The following is a 23,874-nucleotide window of genomic DNA, read 5'->3' as shown; positions in this document are numbered from 1 at the left end:
GGCAGCTCTGCATGATTCAGCTCTTGAAGGAAAATTCCAGCAACCATTTGGCTATAAGTTATTGTGAGTAAATATTTACTATTTAACAGTTATTATCTCCTTTCCATAACTCCTCAGAGATACCCACCAATTTTCAGTGCTTTTAGCTGAACGTATGTTTAAGGTGAGGGAGGTAAGAGCAATAACTGATGCAAAGAACTATAAGCAACTCTCCTGTCTCCAGTTGTAAGAACCTGCCCTTGATTACTATTTCTAAAAACTGCCCCTCTCACAAGCACTCAAAGCAAGGCTTCGTCAGTGAAACCACCCTTCACCTGCCACCAATGGCTCCTGAAATTAATCAATTAAAGTTACACTACAGATGAGCCACTTAGCTCTGTTTGGAATGCAAATTATGAAAGGGTAGTACCTGGACTCCTTTTGAGTGATGGCCAGATAGATTTCCCATGAGCTCTCTTCAGGAATAGCCCCGTGAGGTATCAACAAACTGACTCCTAGAAAAGAGCAGAAGCAGAGCTTACCTTTGGGAAAGGCACTGGATGGAAAGAGCAAAGCACAATTGGCCTCTCATTGACCACATCTAGCAAAGCCACCTGCTAGAGCAGGAGAATGCTCCTCTGACATAGGGGTTCCAACTACAGCATTATCAGATGAATGCAAGATACATTATTAATATCATCCAGATAATTATTAATATTTAACTGTCTTACAGAGGCTGGAATTACGTAGACTCACATTGGATAGTTGACTTCCCATTGGTTTGTGTCTCTAAAGGACCCTGGATTCATAGTCTAGATGTGACTGATGGGCTTTTATCTGATGCAGCAACAGAACAATTTCCTTTGAGTTCCCTATTTAATTATTCTTGGTTTGGGGGTTTGTTTTTTTGTGTTGGGTTAAATTATCTAATTGATGGACTATCATTGTATAAAGTAGCGTAATAGTATGAGGGACTTCTCCATTTATGACTTAACTGACTTAGTGCTTCTGCCTTTAAATATTCATTCCCAAACATAAAAACAATCTGTGAAGAAATGAACACATTCCATGTGTTGTGCATGATTGTACAACAAATACTGTATCCCTGAATTTTATACTGTCATCAATCTTCATTAAATACAGACCACATTTTTTATGGTAACCTTTAAAGTACCCATTTTATGGAAGATGAAGGATAAGGCTCTATGAGATACTAAGAGATAAGCCTGGACACAGTAGTCAAATGAAATCAAAGTTGAATTTAAAGACGACTTTGATTAAAGATCACCAGAGTTCAAAACCATCTCATTTTTGCTTGCAATCGTGGTATCTGGCAATTTCTGCTACATTTGCCATTTTGAAAAAGAAAGTATCCAACATAAGGAATTTTATTCAGCCCAATACAAACATAGTGATGTACAAAGTGCAATGTCCTGCAGGAATAGGATTTTAACATCCTTTATTTGATTTTAATTTGGTGCTCTATGTTTGCAGCTAATTCAGCGAGCAATGAAGTCTAATTTAAGTCTAAAATGTGTCTCACAAAACTGTGTTACAAAGAAGTCACCAAACAAACTGTATTTCTTAAACAAAGCAAATTGAGCATCTCTGCCGTGATGTCTCAGTGTACGGCTCAATCCTGAGATGCCCCTTGACTTTGAAGTGCCCCACTATGGAAATCTGTCGAGCTATTAAGCTAAAATAAAGAGAAAGCCAGGAAGGCAGGAGTAAATGCTAATGAAAGCCGTGCTACAGTTCTCATCGAGAGGGGAAGTTTTCTCCAGAGACGTCTGTTTGCTCTGTGCTGCAGACTTGAACAACATAATGAAGTCTGACAACGTTAACGCAGTCAGATGTCGATGCGGGTACGTTCTGCTTTGAATATCCCCCCATTATGTAAGATGCTGATCCAGTATCGACCTCCTTCTGGGGAGCCCTTCTTTTGGATCAGGATCCAAGTCAGCAACAGCTTTGATTAATAGGACTTTCATGCCGAAGACATCAAGAGAGGCAGTAATTTATAACAGTTCAAATAGGCATAATGCCTTCTTACTACTCATCTCAGGCTTTGTTCTGATCAGTCATCTCCTGTGTGGGCAACATGCTCTACTTCCCAACATTGCATCAAGGGAGCCCCTACTTTTCTTCCCATTGTTTTTTTTTTTTTTAGTCAGAGAACACAACATCAGGCAAAATAAGCTTAAACAAAATTTATTTTATATGCTTTTAATAGAAAGGATTTACCCACCTGTGTTTGGAACAACTAAGCGGCCACCCAGGTGTCCAAAAATGGCAGTTGTCTTCAGCTCACTGCGCGTCGAGATGGAAGAGAGGTTCTGAATGTACGTCGCCTTATTTCTAGCCTGGATTGTACCGAACGCTCTACTATTGCCATGAGGAAAAGTTCCTGAATGGGCCTTGCCGTGATACTCAGCCCTCTCTGTCACCCCGAGGGACACCATGAAGGAGCTCTGGACCTTGACCTTGATGTCTGACAGCGGGTTGAAGAGGGAGGACTCCGTCATCAGCTCCTTGTCCATGGGGTCCTGCAGGCAGATGGGGCCGCTGTAGGTCCTGCTCACGGTCAGGTCGGGCTGCATGGAGGGGTTCAGGAGCAGCGGGTTCCCTGCGGAGTGAAGCACAGCAGGGACTCGGTCACTGCCGTGAGATGCTCAATCAGAAATCTCTTTCTGACCTCTCCAGCAGTTCCTTTCAGACTTGCTCTCCCTCCCTGATCCTCTCAGAGCTCAGAATCACATAAGGCAATGTTAAAAAACAGATGAAATGATGCAATAGATCTAACAGGTACTTCATCACTACGGTTTCTGCACTTCAGGCAACTCCAGAGTCCATGAATCTGAGAAGGAACTTTGGTTTTGTTCTGGAGTCAGATTTGTGTTTATGCCTTTTTTCTTTCTTTTTTTTTTTTTTTTGAATGAAAACCCAGTGGGTGAAGACACATCCTCCTGCAGCCCTCTTCTGTGAGCTTACACAAAACAGTAGCTTCATGCCTGAGGGAAACTGGACTGAAAAGAAAGTGGGACAAGAGTAACACAGGGAAAAATGCCTCAGTTGGTCTTTTAGGAGCATTTTAGCTCAGAAGAGGCTCTGGAAGAAAAGTACTGGATAGATTTAGGGCCTGAATCCTTGAGCTGTTTTGGTCTTTTACTGCTTGTTTTTGTGGTTTGGTTTTTTTGTTTGTTTGTTTGTTTTGTTAAGTAGAATTTCTCCCAAAATAACTAATTTTCTGGAAATTATCTCTACTGCACTCTTGAAAATTTATCACTTCAAGGGACTGCAGGTTGGGTTGTGAACATCATAAATACATTTCTCCAAAGAATAAAATTTGGATCACACTAATCCATTGTCCGTGTGTCAGTATTGACAACTCTTTTCTCAGCAAACTGAATACAGAACAGGCCTTTTTTTTCATCTGAATTGTTTAGTTTACAAATGCTCTTATTTAAAAAACCCAGTCAGAGAACCCAAAGGAACTGAAACTGAACTAATAGCATCTGGCATAAGAGAAACTGGCTGCTCAGATCCTTTCACAGTGTCCAGAACGAATGTTTTTGAAACATCAAGTCAAACAAACAATTCCCCAGACTGAAAACAAGACTTTTAAGGGAAACTGAACAACAAAGGGAGAAATTACTATTTGAGACAGTCATTGGGAATTACAGGACTCCGATTAAAGGCTTGGATTTTTAAATGAATGCGAAAACATCCTTCAAACATCCTTGTCTACCAAGCCCTTTTTCCAATTTCTTGCAATTTATGCTTGCTGAGGAAAAATAAAGTAACTGTAAAAACAACACACAAAATCCCCACCAAATTCTGTGACATAATTCACTTCTCCCGAGAGCCACAGGGACACCATCACACCAACACCCCCACCCGCAGTAAGGCAGGGCTCTATGCTGGAATGTCAGCACAGAATTTAAGAAACATACTATTTTAAGGTAATCACTGTTTTTATCCCCCCCCAGTATTTTGTCCAAAGGAGATACTACTCCAGAAAACATCTGAGTGCTGCTTTCAGTCGAAGTAAGTATTTCTTTCATATTTTATTGTGTTGGTGGCTTTCTGAAGTTTTGTGTTGTTTTGGTTTTTTTTAAATCAGTACAAGTTTACACACATTTCTTTCCCACAGACCTCAGAACGGTGCTGTTTGCCTGCCAACAGCAGCTTATAAAAATACTTAAAATTGGGTTTCTCAAATTAACAGTAAAAAACTAATCACTTCTATTGGAGTAAAGAAACTAGAAGAGTAAATGAATAGGAAGGAACTACAGACATGCTTTCTGGGCTTGTTTTGGTTGGTTTGGGGATTTTCTAAGTCACAAATGCCAGCGTAGAAGCTAGTGACAGTATTTCTGTAACACTTAGAGTATGGTCAAGAAAGATGCTGTGTTTGTCCCAGCTGGGGTGACAAACCATTGCAGAGACAGTACGAGACGGGTCTAACCCTAGGTCCCTGCGCTCGCGCTGGATCGCCCTCCCACAGCCAGGCACTGACTATCAGTATCTGACTTAGCATCTCTGTGCAGTAGGAGCTCTGGAGAGAAGAAAATGAAATCACAACACTAACCTTGTCTGACTGTTTTAAAATTAAATGTCTGGAAGCCTCCTGTCAGTGCAGATGAATCAATCACATCCACGCCGTACTCACTCTGACTCCGTCTGTAGAGGGTAACGCCAACCACCAGCACGGCTACAGCAATGACTGCTGCTCCCAGGCCCGAGTACAGGGCGATGTCGCTGGCGGTCTCGATATCTGACAGGAGAGAGAACAGGTACCAGGTCAGCAACGCTCCCGAGAGCAGGGGGATGCCAGGAGGGCACGGCCAGGGAGGGAGAGCCTGGGACAGACACGTGGAGCCGAGGGGGGCACTGCGAGGAAAGCCCTTGAGAGCAGGAGCACGTTTCCTGCTGCATCACTCCTACAGGTGAGCTGACACTGGGTTGGGGATTGCATCGTGCTCTTCAGAGGGTTTTTTTTAAGACTTCAGACTTTCACAGCAGAGAAGAAGAATTCATTGCTTTGAAAGAACGAATCCAACTGAAACCCGCAATATTATGTAATTGAATTATCCAGTCCTGCTATTCCAGATCTGCTGGGATTTGGGACCACGTACCATGAAATTAAATTACTTTGCAAGTACACTCGGTGGGTCCTTGGTTCCTTAATGCAAACTCCAGTTTAGAGGAAGAGATAATCACATATTCAGCCTATACATCATCCTTTATCCTGCTCTCTGCTGCTTCCACTATCGAGTGACAAGCACTTAGTACAGAAAGTGCATTAATTTCTAACAAATGACAGTGATAAAAAATAATCAGGAAATCCAGACTACTCAATATCAGTAAATAAACTGCAATGTACAGAAATAAATAGGGTAGGACATTAAATTCAGCATTTAATAAATAGCCAATTACTGAAATTACTTGGTAAGTATTTGGGAGGAGCCTTCTGTTGTACATATGTTTTTCTGCAGAAAGTCAGATAACTTTCGTATTTGGGAGGAGCCTTCTGTTGTACATATTTTTTTTTTTCTGCAGAAAGTCAGACAACTTCACTTTAGCTGAATTCTTACAATTAATATGAAACTTCAGACCGTTGAGATGAAAGAAATGAGTACCTGTGGGCAGCACCAGAAAAGCTCACTTTCCTGGCTGCCCAGTTTCTTATCTGAAGGAAATGCCTGACGAGGACCAGTCCCGGCTGCTGAGCTCCCTGGGGAGGTGCCACCACGGAGCTGGGTCCCCTCTGTCCCCAACACGAGTGACAGCGAGGGACTGACCCCAAACTCAGCCTGCAGGGGCTGGAGCTCACGGGAGATGTGCCGTGGGTAAAGGGCAATGGAATTGATTTTTTTATATTGGACAGTTGAATCCAGAGTAAAATAAAGTTTTGGGCCCAAACGTCCTTAATAGAAAACATCCTTTCCATCCATTCTCAAAGCATTCCCAGTGACCCCAATTACAGCATCCAACATCCCAGTCAACCCAAAATAAATGTTCTGGAATCAGTTTTACTGGGACCGCTATTTAGCCCAGAAAATACTTTTACAAAAATTCTGTTAAATTTTCAAATAACCTCATGCTGAAAAATATATCTGTTTTTAACACATTTAGAACTTGCCGAGAAGGAAAAAAATAATAAATCACAAACTTTCCATGCAAATACCAGCTTTCAGAAGAAATCCATCTTCTGTGGCACATCACAACCAAATAAACTTGTAGGTAACTCACATCCAGCTGCTTAGAGCATTACAACTGCTCTACGTTACTTGGGTTTGTGGAAAAGCTCAAAGTTATTCATACACAGAGTTCAGACGAAAAGGAGAATATTTTCAGAATATATTAGATTTTTAAATAGCTTGATCTTAAAAGAGTAAAACAAGTGACATGGTATTCCTTTGAATTGTTCCTGTGGAACACAACTGCTTATGAAAGGGGACTTCTGTTTTTATTTAGGATGTTAGTATTTCTTTAGAAACAGTTGGGTTTTTTAAAATAATTTTAATTTCTTCCCCTGTCTGTCTTTTCTTATGGATAATTCCTTTTATGAGAGACTAGAAATTAAAGAAAAATGAAAAGCATGGTTCATTTGGGGAACGGGATAATTTTCTGCTTTTATTTTTTTCCCGGAAGGGAACAAAGTGAAAAACAAACAAACTAAAAAAGAAAACATTTATAGTCAACCAATTACTATTTAATGAACTGCATCCGCCCAGCCCAGAGGGGGCAGGGACTCTGGCAGAGCACTGCGGTTTTTACCCATTTCAGTCACAGGACACGTGTTTGTGGTAATTGTAGCCTATATTTCACTCCACCTCCTGACACTGTTACACAACATTTATTGAAAGCACATTTGATGGTAATGAAGTTTCTATTAACTATGATTAAGTTTCATAAAGCACCTGAAGATAATTTAAGATGTGCAGGAGCAGAAAATGAAACATTTGGTTTAGTACATTAGGAATCGTAATTGATTAAATTATCTCATTTACAATAAGTGCTTTCCAGGAGCTGTGCAGGGCACACATTTCCCCCCGTCTCCCACTGGAGTTTGCTGGGAGATGGGAAAGGTTCCTCCAGGTTCCCCTCCTCCCCCAGTGCCCTCACTCCCCGTTTTGGGGCCCTTCAGCAGCTCCAAGCCCTTTTCTCACAGAGCCAGTCCTTGAGAACAAGGATCAAGAGTCAGACAATCATGTCAGAGGTTATTTAGTAGAACAGGTTGTTTCTCAATTATCTTCATAATTAACTTTGATTTTGCATCAATGATGATTCACAGAGTCTTACACCGAGGTCCTGTTTCCCGAACAGCAGCAGCCTGCACTGCCTGTCTCTACCCCAGAGCTGTAAAGAAACCCTGTAATTCTCCTACATATCTCATACGCAAAAATCAATGCCATTAAAGTTACTTTTTTAATAAATAAGAAAATAAAGCAACTTGAATGATACTCTTTCAAGTTTCTCTAATTTAATGGGAACTGTGCAGATAAACAAAAAGCTGCCACTTGCCTGAGGTAAGTCATGACACAGACCAGTTGGACGTGACCAAGGAGGGGGTGATTCCAGTGAGACACAGACAAGACAAAATTAAAAGGGCGTAAGTGGCCAAGGCAGCCACGAGACATTTCTGAGCCACCCCAACCCGACTGTGTGTGTCCTTAGAAATACTTAAAAACTGGAAACGTAAAGGAGAAAATACTCTCATCCCAGCTTCCTCTGCCTTCAGGACAGTTGAAGGGGTACAGCTGGGTGCTCTCAGGCACCTGCAGAATTCCACCATATTAAAACTGTGAACTTTGAAAAGCCAAAGCCTCGTCACTCACCCAGAGCTGTCACCATAACTGTGCCCCTCTGTAATTAGTATTTTTATTGCATTCATACTCAACCAGTTGTTTTAAACTCTTACTTTATCAGAGTGAGGAACACGGGAATACTCTGGGATCTCAAACAACCAGGATTCATTCAAGTCAGCAAGAAATTTTGCTGGAGAATGTTCTGAAGGTGCAGCCTCCATCCAGCGTGTGGGCTCAAAGGAAAGGAGTGCGAGTTTGGATTTCCAGATGTTTTCCTCATGATTTAGGGCCCAAGTTCCCTAAAATTTCAAATATCCCGGAGGAATACCTAAATACTTAAGACTTAAAACTCACATATTTTATAATACGTAATAGGAGAATCTGTCTTCAAAGAAGATATAAACAATTGCATGTGTTACTGCCCAGTACAGTCCTTCAAAGGAATTGAGCCAAAACTGTGTTTATAAATCTATTTGTCTTTTTTAAAAAATGAAATCTTTCAGTCAATTCACTTCAAGGCATGTGTTACTGCCCAGTACAGTCCTTCAAAGGAATTGAGCCAAAACTGTGTTTATAAATCTATTTGTCTTTTTTAAAAAATGAAATCTTTCAGTCAATTCAAATTCAACTTCAAATGTGCTGCTCTGGACTGAAATTCCACTGAAACCAAAGGAAGATGAAGAACCAGTGGGTACCAGGTGGAAGCCCCCAGAGGGTGTCAGTGGGACCCACACACTCTCAACCCCCTCTGCCCGGGGGAAGGGGCGGCCGCAGGGAGCTCCCCAGGGTGAGACAGAGCCAGAGAGGAACCAGACTGGAACTGAGAAAGCCAAACTCCTCTATTAATTTGTTTTTTCTCTAATGACAAGTCCTCAAGAGATCAGTTTCAAGATGAGCATTCCTGCAGAAAGGGCTCCCGCTCAGACACAAATTACCAAAGAACGGTCACTTTTCTATTTTTAGTCTAAAACCCGTGATCACAAAGTTGCTAAGAAGACGCTTTCAGTAGATGTGAAAGCCTTTCATGTAACCTTCAGTTTTATTTAGCTCCTAACAAATAAAACAGAATGGCAGAGAAGATGAGAAAAATCATATTTACAAGAGAAAAAAATAACTTACTTTGGGATTTTATTTCATGAAGAGGTTTTTTATCTGAGAAAGAGAGAGAGAAAGAGAAAGTTGCACTTAATAAATGTACATGGAGCATATCTATTTCCTATATCGCTTCTGTCTAGCTCTATAAATGAAACATTTTCTCCTTGTTTGCTGACAATATGAATATTTTATGTTGTCCATATTTTTTCCCTTCATGTTGTGTTTTTTTTTTTTTCTAAATCTCTTTCAGGATGTTTCTTTGCAGTAATTTCTCACTTGGTTAATTCAAGTATTTGTTAGCTTTATTGGATGCTTTTATTTACAATATTATGCATCTCAGCAATAAGGAAGTTCAGTACTTTGAAGCGGATCAGTTGCCAAAGAATGTAAAGATTTCATTATTTCTGTGTTTGATATATGGAAAGGTTAGTGATGGACACTTAAAGTAATTTATAAAATATAAAGATGTGCAATATACTCACATGTATCTATCTAAATATCTAAATATACACCAATAATGACATCTATATGTGATTCTAAAGAACATACAGAATCAATGTACTACCATACATATGCAAATATGTTATAAAATAGGTTTTATACAGTAGTGCATCTCTCTTAAAAATGAGGCTGTCTCCCTCGTAATCTGAGCTGTTCTTTATAACCTAATACCTGAGAAAGTCATCTTTAGCAAACAGGAGACTGGGGGTGCTGCGGGAGCACGGGCTCTGTCTGGGGGTGCTGGTTGAAAAACGGAAGACAATTTTATTTCTGAGTGATGATGTGTTAATAAAAACATGTTTGCAGTTCATCTGCTTATGGCAGATGGACTTGTTTGTTCCTTTTTTGGGCACTGGGGAAAGAAATCGATAGTTTTTGAAGTTATAAAAACTAACTAAAGCAAATAGATAAAAGTGAAACAAAAAAATTCTACAAATCCCTCTCTTTTATTAAACAAAGAAAAAGCTTTCACCTCTGCAAGACAGAGAGAAATCCACCATGGAAAAGTAAACTGAGAGAATTCTGGTAGGGAATAAACAATGAAAGAACAAATATGCAAGAAACCAGTAAGTTATTAGGTCTGTCTTGAGTCAAAGTGACCTCTGCATTCAGATGGAGTCAATCTCTGGTTTTCTCCCAGGCCTGCCCATCTCTCACACATCAAAACCACAAATAATTCCACCTTTTTCTTCTGCATAGATCTTTCCGTCTATTCAGCTGTTACAAGTGCTGGAAGAAATTCCCTGAAAGAAAAGCACTTTCTGTTGCTCGTCAGTTGAGGACTGGACTTTTTGACCAACCTTTCCACGTCTGTGACATCTAAGAAGGACTCACACTGATACTGAAGTGGTAACTCACCACTGCACAGGGCATGATGGGGATATTCTAATACCTGCCTGGAGACAGCACCTGGACAAAACCCTCAGAGAGAGGGGCTAAGAAAGGAGAGATGAAGAGCTGGAGAAGCCACCAAGAAAAGCCTGTGTGATACAATACCTTGTTGTTGCTACAGGAGCCCTCAGAGGCCCAACCTGTACCAGAAATCACCTGTGCTACAGGGCTCCAGGAGCTTGTGATTCCCCCAGAGCATGAACCCAGACACAGACTCGTGTGTCGTGACTCTCAGTGCTTCGGAGCCACAGCTCTTCCCCGGCCACGCACCCCCTTTGGTCCTAACACCAGATCTGTTCTCTAACCTAAATACTTAAGACTTAAAACTCACATATTTTATAATACGTAATAGGAGAATCTGTCTTCAAAGAAGATATAAACAATTGCATGTGTTACTGCCCAGTACAGTCCTTCAAAGGAATTGAGCCAAAATTGTGTTTATAAATCTATTTGTCTTTTTTAAAAAATGAAATCTTTCAGTCAATTCACTTCAAGTGTGCTGCTCTGGACTGAAATTCCACTGAAACCAAAGGAAGATGAAGAACCAGTGGGTACCAGGTGGAAGCCCCCAGAGGGTGTCAGTGGGACCCACACACTCTCAACCCCCTCTGCCCGGGGGAAGGGGCGGCCGCAGGGAGCTCCCCAGGGTGAGACAGAGCCAGAGAGGAACCAGACTGGAACTGAGAAAGCCAAACTCCTCTATTAATTTGTTTTTTCTCTAATGACAAGTCCTCAAGAGATCAGTTTCAAGATGAGCATTCCTGCAGAAAGGGCTCCCGCTCAGACACAAATTACCAAAGAACGGTCACTTTTCTATTTTTAGTCTAAAACCCGTGATCACAAAGTTGCTAAGAAGACGCTTTCAGTAGATGTGAAAGCCTTTCATGTAACCTTCAGTTTTATTTAGCTCCTAACAAATAAAACAGAATGGCAGAGAAGATGAGAAAAATCATATTTACAAGAGAAAAAAATAACTTACTTTGGGATTTTATTTCATGAAGAGGTTTTTTATCTGAGAAAGAGAGAGAGAAAGAGAAAGTTGCACTTAATAAATGTACATGGAGCATATCTATTTCCTATATCGCTTCTGTCTAGCTCTATAAATGAAACATTTTCTCCTTGTTTGCTGACAATATGAATATTTTATGTTGTCCATATTTTTTCCCTTCATGTTGTGTTTTTTTTTTTTTCTAAATCTCTTTCAGGATGTTTCTTTGCAGTAATTTCTCACTTGGTTAATTCAAGTATTTGTTAGCTTTATTGGATGCTTTTATTTACAATATTATGCATCTCAGCAATAAGGAAGTTCAGTACTTTGAAGCGGATCAGTTGCCAAAGAATGTAAAGATTTCATTATTTCTGTGTTTGATATATGGAAAGGTTAGTGATGGACACTTAAAGTAATTTATAAAATATAAAGATGTGCAATATACTCACATGTATCTATCTAAATATCTAAATATACACCAATAATGACATCTATATGTGATTCTAAAGAACATACAGAATCAATGTACTACCATACATATGCAAATATGTTATAAAATAGGTTTTATACAGTAGTGCATCTCTCTTAAAAATGAGGCTGTCTCCCTCGTAATCTGAGCTGTTCTTTATAACCTAATACCTGAGAAAGTCATCTTTAGCAAACAGGAGACTGGGGGTGCTGCGGGAGCACGGGCTCTGTCTGGGGGTGCTGGTTGAAAAACGGAAGACAATTTTATTTCTGAGTGATGATGTGTTAATAAAAACATGTTTGCAGTTCATCTGCTTATGGCAGATGGACTTGTTTGTTCCTTTTTTGGGCACTGGGGAAAGAAATCGATAGTTTTTGAAGTTATAAAAACTAACTAAAGCAAATAGATAAAAGTGAAACAAAAAAATTCTACAAATCCCTCTCTTTTATTAAACAAAGAAAAAGCTTTCACCTCTGCAAGACAGAGAGAAATCCACCATGGAAAAGTAAACTGAGAGAATTCTGGTAGGGAATAAACAATGAAAGAACAAATATGCAAGAAACCAGTAAGTTATTAGGTCTGTCTTGAGTCAAAGTGACCTCTGCATTCAGATGGAGTCAATCTCTGGTTTTCTCCCAGGCCTGCCCATCTCTCACACATCAAAACCACAAATAATTCCACCTTTTTCTTCTGCATAGATCTTTCCGTCTATTCAGCTGTTACAAGTGCTGGAAGAAATTCCCTGAAAGAAAAGCACTTTCTGTTGCTCGTCAGTTGAGGACTGGACTTTTTGACCAACCTTTCCACGTCTGTGACATCTAAGAAGGACTCACACTGATACTGAAGTGGTAACTCACCACTGCACAGGGCATGATGGGGATATTCTAATACCTGCCTGGAGACAGCACTTGGACAAAACCCTCAGAGAGAGGGGCTAAGAAAGGAGAGATGAAGAGCTGGAGAAGCCACCAAGAAAAGCCTGTGTGATACAATACCTTGTTGTTGCTACAGGAGCCCTCAGAGGCCCAACCTGTACCAGAAATCACCTGTGCTACAGGGCTCCAGGAGCTTGTGATTCCCCCAGAGCATGAACCCAGACACAGACTCGTGTGTCGTGACTCTCAGTGCTTCGGAGCCACAGCTCTTCCCCGGCCACGCACCCCCTTTGGTCCTAACACCAGATCTGTTCTCTATCTAAAGCATAAGACAGGGCTGACACCCAGCTCCACAATGGGAAGGGACGTTACTCTTAAGGTGGGCCCTTCACAAGCCTGTGTGTGGCTACGGCTCTCCTTGGAACCAGTGACCCAAACAGGGCCATCTTTTCTCAATTCTGGTGAAAACCACAAAACGAGCCAACTAGATGGTACGTCAGCTCATGACTGTCACAAATACGTGTGCAAACCTCAGCTGCAGCTTTTCATGCCCCTTTCAATGCATCCTTCTGGCAGCCTCCCAACAGAGATGCTGATCTGCACACGGGAGTGGATTCTGGATTTATCGAGCCATCTGTGGGGAAGGGCTTTCACTGAATGTACAGGGAGGACAAAGACCTCAGAAAACACCACGTGATCCCCACGTTGGGCCTCAAAAGCTAAAACATGGGGAAGGAAAAGAGTCTAAATTTCATTTATATCCTTTTAAACATTGAAGCTTGTCTGCCTGACGCCTTGGAGCTGGGGAGCAAATCGATAGTTTTTGAAGTTATAAAAACTAACTAAAGCAAATAGATAAAAGTGAAACAAAAAAATTCTACAAATCCCTCTCTTTTATTAAACAAAGAAAAAGCTTTCACCTCTGCAAGACAGAGAGAAATCCACCATGGAAAAGTAAACTGAGAGAATTCTGGTAGGGAATAAACAATGAAAGAACAAATATGCAAGAAACCAGTAAGTTATTAGGTCTGTCTTGAGTCAAAGTGACCTCTGCATTCAGATGGAGTCAATCTCTGGTTTTCTCCCAGGCCTGCCCATCTCTCACACATCAAAACCACAAATAATTCCACCTTTTTCTTCTGCATAGATCTTTCCGTCTATTCAGCTGTTACAAGTGCTGGAAGAAATTCCCTGAAAGAAAAGCACTTTCTGTTGCTCGTCAGTTGAGGACTGGACTTTTTGACCAACCTTTCCACGTCTGTGACATCTAAGAAGGACTCACACTGATACTGAAGTGGTAACTCACCACTGCACAGGGCATGATGGGGATATTCTAATACCTGCCTGGAGACAGCACTTGGACAAAACCCTCAGAGAGAGGGGCTAAGAAAGGAGAGATGAAGAGCTGGAGAAGTCACCAAGAAAAGCCTGTGTGATACACTACCTTGTTGTTGCTACAGGAGCACTCAGAGGCCCAACCTGTACCTGAAATCAGCTGTGCTACAGGGCTCCAGGAGCTTGTGATTCCCCCAGAGCATGAACCCAGACACAGACTCGTGTGTCGTGACTCAGTGTTTTGGAGCCACAGCTCTTCCCCCGACCACGCACTCCCTTTGGTCCTAACACCAGGTCTGTTCTTTACCTCTAAAGCATAAGACAGGGCTGACACCCAGCTCCACAATGGGAAGGGACGTTACCCTTAAGGTGGGACAGGTCACCTTCACAAGCCTGTGTGTGGCTATGGCTCTCCTAGCCATCTTTTCTCAATTCTGGTGAAAACCACAAAACGAGCCAACTAGATGGTACGTCAGCTCATGACTGTCACAAATACGTGTGCAAACCTCAGCTGCAGCTTTTCATGCCCCTTTCAATGCATCCTTCTGGCAGCCTCCCAACAGAGATGCTGATCTGCACACGGGAGTGGATTCTGGATTTATCGAGCCATCTGTGGGGAAGGGCTTTCACTGAATGTACAGGGAGGACAAAGACCTCAGAAAACACCACGTGATCCCCACGTTGGGCCTCAAAAGCTAAAACATGGGGAAGGAAAAGAGCCTAAATTTCATTTATATCCTTTTAAACACTGAAGCTTGGCTGCCTGACACCTTGGAGCTGGGGAGTTCTTCTGCTTTAAGAGAAGATTCTCTCCCTCCAAAACCCAACAAAAACTTACTTTACATCAGCTGAGGTGTACGTATTTCTGAAGCCTGAATAAATACACAGGATGCTGTCTGCCATTAAGGAATTATTAAAATTTCAGGGAGTTCACTTTGTTTAGAAAATTATTTTCCTCATCTCGCCAGATGTCCTTCATTGAAGAAGGGGTTGGGCACAGAACTGCCAGCCAGGACGAGGAGGGTGAACCTGGGGCCAACGGCACTGAGGCCGTTGTAGGCACCAAAGGGATGGTCAGGAGCACAAGGCTTAGGATTTATAGCCATAGTCTTTCTGGTGGAAGAAGATGACTGCTGAGCATAATGTGAACACATACATGCAAAAGGTTAAGAAGGAAGGGTAATGCAGTATCGCAGAAACAAAGAAAGAGGACTGTTTAAAAATAAAATTAATAGTAGACATATTTCAGTTTGTACCTTTCAGCCCTAGCATTCCTGATGGCTCCCACGGCTCCCATTCCTGGCTAGAAAGGGAGGAGGTGACAGTATCACCTCATGGACAGGGAGCAGTGAGGTGACAGTATCACCTCATGGAGCATCAGAGTAGGAATAAACTTGAGAATTTCTTCTTTGTTTTGAGGCAATGCAGCCGTCTCCGGGTGTTCTGCAGCTCCAGAGCCCCAGGGCTGAGCTTCTTGGCTCCTACCAAAGGGCAGCTGCTTTCCAGACATTAATGAAGGACAAATCCTTTCACAGGGAACTCGCCACAGAGTAGTGTTGCCTTTACTTACACAAACAGAGTAAACTTTGACCTTAAACAGCTCTTGCACCACGAGTGTTCCTGCTGGTGCTCTGCCAGTTTACTCACAAGAGAAGGAAGGCAGCCAAGCAGTACATTGTGTGAAATGTGTTGTAGCAGCTGGTCATAATTACACACTGCAAAAAATCTTTATTTGGATTTTTAGAATAATCTGATAATTAATAGGTAAAGTATGTGCTACGCAAATGGAGTGACTCAGAAACCACTGTGGATTTCAAACTTCACATACGCAACCCTCTGAAAACAACCTCTTTTTTCCCAGCAGTATTTCAGCCAGGAGAGCTCCAGTGACACGCCGTGTGGCAGACACGCTGCCTGACCTGGGGGACAAGATACATTTGGGGCCATCACTCCCAAACCCAGTTCCGCAACAACCCTTACTCACCTTGAATGCAGAGCCCTTCGGTGCAACTGTGACTGGGACCTTCACAAGGCTCTCAGCTCTAACCTGAACAAGGATGCAAGGATTTCCAATTTCATGACTTCATGGGCTCTTCAAAGCACGACTGTCTCCCTGGCTTTTCAGACTGAACGCGCTCTCCCCTAAGTGTGACACTTAGAGTCACTCCTTAGCAGACTGTGCATGTCTCACCTGGGCAGAGAGAAGTGCAGGTGATTTTCTGCACTGACATTCCTTCGCAAAAGGCCCCTCCGTTGAGGGGAGCGGGGTTGGTGCAGGTCCGTGAGCGCTTCTGCCAGCCCCGGCCACAGCGCGCGTTGCAGTTGGACCACTCGGTCCAGGATGACCAGCCTCCATTAACTGCAAAACACAGACAGGCCTGAGGTTGCACGAGGTGTGCCAGGAGACACCAAGCAACACGTCTGATCACATCATGTCATTCAAATCCACACATTCTGCAGGTGAATTCCCAGCTGAAGTAGGAGTGTTGCCACCTGTCAGCACACACCTACAAAGGGCCATGGTGTTTGGGAGGGAGGTAAAAGCAGGCATCTCAATTCTCATAAAATATGCTTCGCTTAAATCAGAAACGATAATTCTTTATTTTAGAAAGGGTGATTTAGGAGTGCTCTGCCTCCACCAATAAAGTGTCACACGTGGTAGAATAAACATGGAGAGCAAGAGAGGATGGTAACGAAGCAATGGTTCTGCCCTTTTGTCCTTTTACGTGGAACATGTAGAGCCACTCGGTGCACAGACACCACAGTGCCACACATCCAATTAAGGCAGCCCTTGTTGTCCCTCCCTAGGCTCGTGCTTCAGGGTTTCCTGATACAGGCAAGGCTTATATTTATGTGGTTTAGCTGATAATTGGATCTTCTTAATATCTGGAGCAAGGATTGTTATTACTGACATAACTCCTGGGAACCCATCACAAACAAAAACCTCATAATTCTAACACTCTGAAAGCAGCAACGATCTCAGCCCTGAGCCACAGAACTGAAATGCACCCTAACGGGAAGGAGGTTAGTCATTTCATTTAGAACCAGTGATATGTTAAAAGCAGAAAGTTCAGCAATAAAAGCACAAAGATCTAAGTTTTTCCCTAATGATCACGTTTTCACTGACCATAGACCACAACCGTGGCAGACATGCTCCTCCTCTTGGCCACGATGTTGGCGGCCATGCAGGTGTAGTTCCCCGAGTCCGAGAGACGCGCCTGGCGGATGATGAGGTTGTGGTCTGCTCTGGTGTCGATGTTCTCGTCCAGGTTGGAATCTATGGGCTCCTCATTCTTCAGCCATTCCACCTGGAGAGGGAGAGAGGAACATGCAGTAGGAAAAGAAAAGATGGAAGCAGAAAGTCTGCAAAATTATGTTTTGATTATTTCACTAATAGATGTCATTGTGATCTTTATTATGAACATTAAGATAAAAATAAAGCTAAGATGGGATTCCCCAAAAAGGTAGACACTCACAAATTCAGAAAAGAAACTATTGCTATTGTGAAGGCCCTAGAGCTTATTACCAAAGGCACACCAAATGAAATGCTAGGACATAATAAAATAACAAATAATAAAAGAACAAAAAGAAAACGGAAAGGGCTTGTTCAGAGTTGCAAGGGTTTGGGTTATGAGGGAAATGCTACTTTTGTTCTACTGGGAGAAAAGGAAGGAACAAAGAGGAAGAAGAGGCTAGGAAAAAAAGGAGAATAATTAATCACACTTTTCCTTGTGCTATTAGTTAGTAGGCTTTAGTATTTAATCCAAGGAACTTTGTTCTACTGGGAGAAAAGGAAGGAACAACGAGGAAGAAGAGGCTAGGAAAAAAATGAGAATAATAATTAATCACACTTTTCCTTGTGGTATTAGTTAGGAGGCTTTAGTATTTAATCCAAGGAATCAAGAAGTGATGATAAAAAATATTCAATCATTCTAGTGGAATATAGTTCATTTACCTCCTGGTTCTCTTCACCGTAAGTATTAGAGCTTTAACCTGAAATAATTTTCTTACGTAATTGCATCTTATTATTTCCTCCAATTTACCTCTGTCTGGGCTTCAGCTTTCCTAACCTGATCCCTGGCTGCTCAGAAATATCTCTGAGTAGACAGGAATTATCTGCAAGGCATTTCTCTACTTGAAACATTAAAAAACCCCAATATTTAAGGCATAGTAAGCTGCTGTTACAGAACTGAAAAATTAAAAATAGAAGCAGAATCAACAGATTCTATTAAAAGACTAAATAAATGTGAGTTATTTTAATAGCTTTTCTGGACCTGAAGGAGGTATGGCTGTACCCTGAAGTCAAATACCCTTCTCATCTCCGTTCAGATGAATAACCTCGTTTAGGAAGTTGTGGAAGGACATGGAACTTTGTGGTAATGAGCTTATGGATTTGCTAGCTACAGGCACTCATTAGCACACTGTTCTGCGCAGATGGTCTGCAATTTGTAGATTTTCCAGTTTATAAACAAATCTGCAAAAGCTGACCATCAAAGCCAATTAGATTTCATGCCAGACAGCAGGTTCCCCTTCCAGCAGCATCAGTCACTTTGGGTGGCTGGGGACAGGAGGGGTGTGAGTGACACTTCGGAGCCGCAGCTGGAACCCACCTCGGCAGGAGCCGGGGTCTGCGGGACTCTTATCTCACACGGGGACTACAGAATTAAAGTGATTATTGTGCACATCTGGCAAAAGAGGCATTACCCGAGTATGAAGTAAATCACACATTTCACACCAAAAGTAGTTAAAAGACTTTAGCTCTATATACTCTTTTCCTCAAAGCGCAGTTAACCAGAAATGGTAGCAAAGACAGAATTTTGCCCTCAAAGCCTACATTAAGCATTCAAGACACACCTGTGTTTCTGCAGTCCTGTAAGGCTCTGTTATAACGCTGGTTTGGTTTGGTTTCCCTCTCAAATCTTAAGTCTTTTTTTCAATTATTATTTTTTAAGCAGTCTCCTTCATAGAAGTTTGAAGTTTTGGGACCACCTGACTGTGTGCTACAGTGCACATCCCGATCAATGCTGAGAGGGAGGTTTCCAGGGGGTGTTGGTGGCCCCTGGCAGCCAAGGGGCCGTGCCTGGCACAGACACACTGGGAGACCCCTCTCTCCCCACAATCCCTTTCCTTACCAAAGGTGATGCAGTTCCTTTGGCATCCTAATCCCCATTGCCAGCAACATCCCAGCACTCACCCAGCACCCACACTCGTTGCCCGTCGTTCCCCTTGCCGGGTGACAGGGCTGTCACTGTCACTGTCACCGTGCTGAGCACCGATGGCCAGGCAGGGGCTGGCGTAGGGACCCAGCAGCCTCACTGCCTCCAGCAGTGCTGAACCCTTCCTTAATGGGATCTCTGAATGGATTACATTTCCCTTTGGTCCGAGTGAGATGAGGAACAATCAAGTAATCCATTTACTATTCGGTTTCCCTTCTGCAGTTAACTTTAATATTAATTATCAGAGGGGGTTTCAGCAAAGGGACGAGGAACGCAATTTAAATTATGGAACAGCAGCACGAGCATAAATCAAGTGACAGAAATTCAATGGTCGCAGGCAGAATTAAACTCACTTTATGTGCAGTGTAATGACAAACACACTGATGTTCAGCGTGATGACAAACATGCCCAGTATTACCCCAGTTCATTATTTCACAAGTACATACACACAGGTTTGCATTTGGACTCTTGCCGGGTGAGGGTTTCACGGGGCAGCGATGGGGAGGGGGTGTCCCTCCTGTCACCCAGTGCTCAGGGGGAGTCCCCCGGCAGAGACTGCAACTGATCTCTGGTGACAGAGCCTGGGGCTGCGGGGCTTAGCGAGCGGAGAGCACTTCCATCAATGCAAAGCATTTAAAAGAATGATCACGGTGAAGGGAGGCCGTTAAACAGACAGAGCACAAACACCAGAGTTTTGAGAACAGCACGATCAGAAGATGATGGTAACCACGGGCACGTGTCGCCTTCTGCTTCTTATCTGGGGCCTCGATGGCAACCGCGAACACCCCGCTCCGATTCCAGCCTCCCCTCCCTCGAATCAAAACCAGACTCGCTCAGACTCATTCCCTGCCTTTGCCTGAGCAGACAAACGCTCTCAAAGGTGGAGAATTATGTGATGGATTTATAGAATAAACTGATAACTTTAAAGGATTCATGGTGAGAAAAGGCTCACACAAATACACACACAAACCAAGCAAAGGCAACAAAGAAACCCCAATATCTCCATCCTGAAACCAGGCGGGGGTTCTGAAGGGCCAATCTGCTACGCACAAAGAGTAGGCTCAAAACTCATTAGCGTTTAATTTCCCTCCCTTTATCATCAGAGGAGGGCATACAGTTGCTTGTAACACAATCGAATACCTTTCTTTTTAAGAATTAGTCCGTCTGAAGATCTTAAATATTTCTATCTTGAAATAGACCTTAAAATGGCTATAGTAAGCCATAAGTTTATATAAAGATATCTGGGTTTTTTTCCCCTGAAATTAAATCTGCTCAGAATTAAAATACCCCCATCAATTTCTAACGAAGGCTAATCACGTAATGATCTACAAAAGAAATGCAGGGGCAGACATGGATTAACTCAGGCACTACATATTGGGTGGCAGCAGATGAATTAGCATAATCATAAATTTGTTCCAATTACAGAAAGCAATTATCAAAGACCAGCTTACAGCATTATCAAAGTAAAATCAGCTAAAGACACCATCTCCTAGGTAGATTCCGATGCGAGTTGGCAAACTCTTGTTCTTTAAAAAGGAAGCTTATCCCAACTCCTCGGTATCTCTGTCTGCTGCAAACACCATGAGAGCTGCCCGTCAGCTCCACAGAGGAACTCGGCTGCTGCCGGAGGTGCCGCAGGTGATGGAGTCTTACCCTGTTTCCTGTCTGCAAGATGGATAATTTGTGCACGTCAGCCCTATTTGTGCATGTATCCACTCAGATACTACGGACGCGCATCTTCCAGTTGCCAAACAGCAAATTCGGGCCCTCTGGGGACTCACAAATATCCAGGAGAATATTGATGGAGGCAGGAAGGCAGCTGAGCTGGAGCTGCAGGGAGGCGCTGGCAGCGGTTTCTACGGTGCCCTGAAAACTGCCCGTTTTATGGGGTAGAGTTGTGGCTTCCAGGGGAACAGAACGATATGCCCTGAAATCTCAGCTGCCCTGAAATCTCAGCAGTGGGAATGTTCTATTTCCCTCTGAGAGACCCGGGGTCAGCCCTTTGCACAGGCATCACCTGGGTCATCCAAGGAGAAAACCTGACGAACTCCAGAGGAGATGACGTGCTCCTGGCTGAGAGTTACTCCTGCTTTGCCAAATTTGAGAGGGAGGCTGTAGAGCTGTTAAACCTCCTGTAAGATTAAAGAATATTCTGATTTGCAGTCATGGAAATTAGTTTTTTTGTTTGTTTAATACCAAACATCACTTAAACCTTGAAGATGCCAGTAGGTCAGACAGCAGTCACAGGCCTTAAATGATCTGATGCACTACGAGTTCTTTGTCAGTTTTCGATCTCATTTAAACATCCCGAGAGCTGGCTGCCCATGACTGAATTTTCTGTTCTTTCTTGTTTGAGACTATAAAGAGATTTAATGCCTAACAGGAACAATACAACTCAGAGTTCTTATGGGCACACATGCTAATTTTGTAGGTCAGAAGACTGAAGACCTTGGTACTCCTGTTTTTAGATTACTGTCCTGCCCTTTAAACACAACATCTGACTCTCCCGTGTGGTCAATAACCACAGAACATACGTATCACAGACAATACAGTTAGAACATCAGCTCCTCTTGACGAGAGGATCAATTGCTTTCTCCGTGCAAGATAAACACTTCATGATTTTAAGATGGGAAAGGTCAGAGCAGCACAAACGCCTCTTACAGCAGAGTCAATGCACAGATTTTAAATATGCACTCGCTCAGATGGAGAAAGCAGTAAACACATCCTTAACTTTCCTTTAAGCCAATAAAGGAAAGGTTCTTAGAGAACAAGCCAATATTTCTATCTTTCGGATAAAACTGTTTTGTCAGTCCCAGATGCACTTAATATTAAAAAAGTAATTAGAATAGGTCTCTTAGAGACATCTTTTTGGGTCTTAATCCTTCTTACACTGCTGTAATGACAACTGCACAACAGTGAACATTATCTTGAAGTTGATTCCAATACCATTTGTGCTGTTGCCCATGAAGGCACTTAATTAATTCAATATAAATAATACAGAAGATATCTCTACTTGAGCTCTTGGCTCCCTAAGAACACAAATAACACTGTTACATACAAAAGAACTAGGCAATGCCATACTTTCCCCTCTAGACTCTGGCTTTGCACTAAAAAAGAAGGAAGAAAAAGGCTGAGAACTTCTAAAACTCAGAATATCTAATTTCTAGCTGAAAGCTTTTTTTCATCTGGAGAAGAAAACATACTTGAAGCTGGTTTCTACAAAAAAGTTTCTTTTAATGGAAAATATTTGCAATAGATTCCCCTCCACATGACAATTAACAGCAGGGATCTCAGGCTTGTGGCACTTTCTCCACTGACTCCAGAGCCAGCCTGGGGAGACTGTATCGCTGGGCCATTGTTAGCTTTTATGAATATTCCCCCCGAGTATAAATCAGCTCAAGCCTCTGGCCAGGAAAAGCTCTTTCTACCTTATCATTGATTTAGGTCTCATTCCCCAGTCTTTAAAAGCCTTATTAGAAATGGCTTTTTCAGTGACCTGCAATGTTTAGTGGAAGAAAGCAAGATACATTCCTTTCAATTCCTTTCAGATCTAGCGTGAAACTCCCCTTTCTAAAAATTCAAGTGTGTCTAAGCTAGAGAAATCTTCCTTGATGTTGCAGTGAGGAGGGATGAGGACAGGCAGGGCAGGCGCTCCAATTACTGTGATGCATTAAGACGGCAGAATATCTTTGTTACGATTTCAGTTTGCTTTCTACCCCAAGACTCAAACAAATAAGTAGGAGAAGCCTCTATCGGCATAAATCATCGTGGGAGATTAATAAAAACCAAAAGCCAGCTTGCTGGATACAAACCATTCATATCTACCTTTATGATCACACAGTTATTTTATCAACACGATCAAAACCCATTAATCTTGCTCAGAGCCTATCGCTGCAACACACAAGAAACAGGTCAACTGTACCTGCTGCATTTTTTTAAATTAATCCACTGAGGGAATACTGTTACTGAATCGTTTAATCACAGTGCTGTCGCGCTCTTCTGGTAAGCATATTTTTCCTTCATTAGATTGAATATATAATCTCATTACATAAATCTGACACAGGGACTAACTCATCCATCAGCCCGGGCTGTTGTTGGCTGCGCTGCGGAGAGCAGCACAGAAACCTTCTCTTTGAAGAGACGCACTCGGCTGTTGCAAGAGGGATGTGAAACCCCAAGTGCTGTGTGCTGCTAGTGTGTGTTTGCTTTCTCGTCATTTCGGTGGACGTGGCCAGCCCCTGGTGTATCTGTGACACAAACCCTGACAGCAGGGGCAGCCACCAGAGAGGATGCTCGTGCGTGGTGCTCAGTGCCACAGCTCGTACCGTGAGCCATCTCCGGTTCGCCGTGAAGTGCAAAACACAACCAAAAACTCATAGTGCTGAAAAATCCAGAGGAGGGGGAAAAGGCTAACATGGGAGGGAGTGAGTCAAAACGAAATTAAAAGACGCTTTTGACTGAGTATAATGGGAGAGGTGACAGCCTGCACGTATATCGCAAATTACAATGCTGAAGGTGGGCAAGGAGTTGACTCAGACGTGCTATTTTAAAACACTGATATAAAGATTCATTGCTAAATATGCCATTGCTAATGGTACATTGTCTGATTGTTAAAGATACAGTCAGATCCCCAAATAAGTATATCTTTATTCCTATTTTTGGAGGAATAAGTAACATTAATTGCAATACTGTTTTTACCTCCATGCAAAAA

General features: G+C 42.4%; 1 protein-coding gene across 1 annotated transcript in view; it reads right to left on the bottom strand.

Moving 5' to 3' along the window:
- Positions 1–310: 310 nt before the first annotated feature.
- The window catches only part of LOC106897635 (netrin receptor UNC5D-like), a 113,853-nt gene continuing 90,289 nt past the window's right edge, over positions 311–23,874 (bottom strand). The window contains exons 5-11 of the mRNA XM_014958399.1: positions 17,075–17,255; positions 16,139–16,306; positions 11,260–11,292; positions 4,571–4,756; positions 2,228–2,605; positions 410–494; positions 311–314 (exon numbers count right to left, since the gene is read on the bottom strand). Of these exons, the coding sequence (XP_014813885.1) occupies positions 311–314; positions 410–494; positions 2,228–2,605; positions 4,571–4,756; positions 11,260–11,292; positions 16,139–16,306; positions 17,075–17,255 (1,035 nt within the window). The remainder of the gene's footprint in view (positions 315–409; positions 495–2,227; positions 2,606–4,570; positions 4,757–11,259; positions 11,293–16,138; positions 16,307–17,074; positions 17,256–23,874) is intronic.

Source organism: Calidris pugnax, unplaced genomic scaffold, assembly GCF_001431845.1.
Source record: "Calidris pugnax isolate Ruff unplaced genomic scaffold, ASM143184v1 scaffold280, whole genome shotgun sequence".
NCBI lineage: Eukaryota > Metazoa > Chordata > Aves > Charadriiformes > Scolopacidae > Calidris > Calidris pugnax.
The sequence above is the reverse complement of the archived record's forward strand: the minus strand, read 5'-3'. Positions and strand labels throughout refer to the sequence as shown.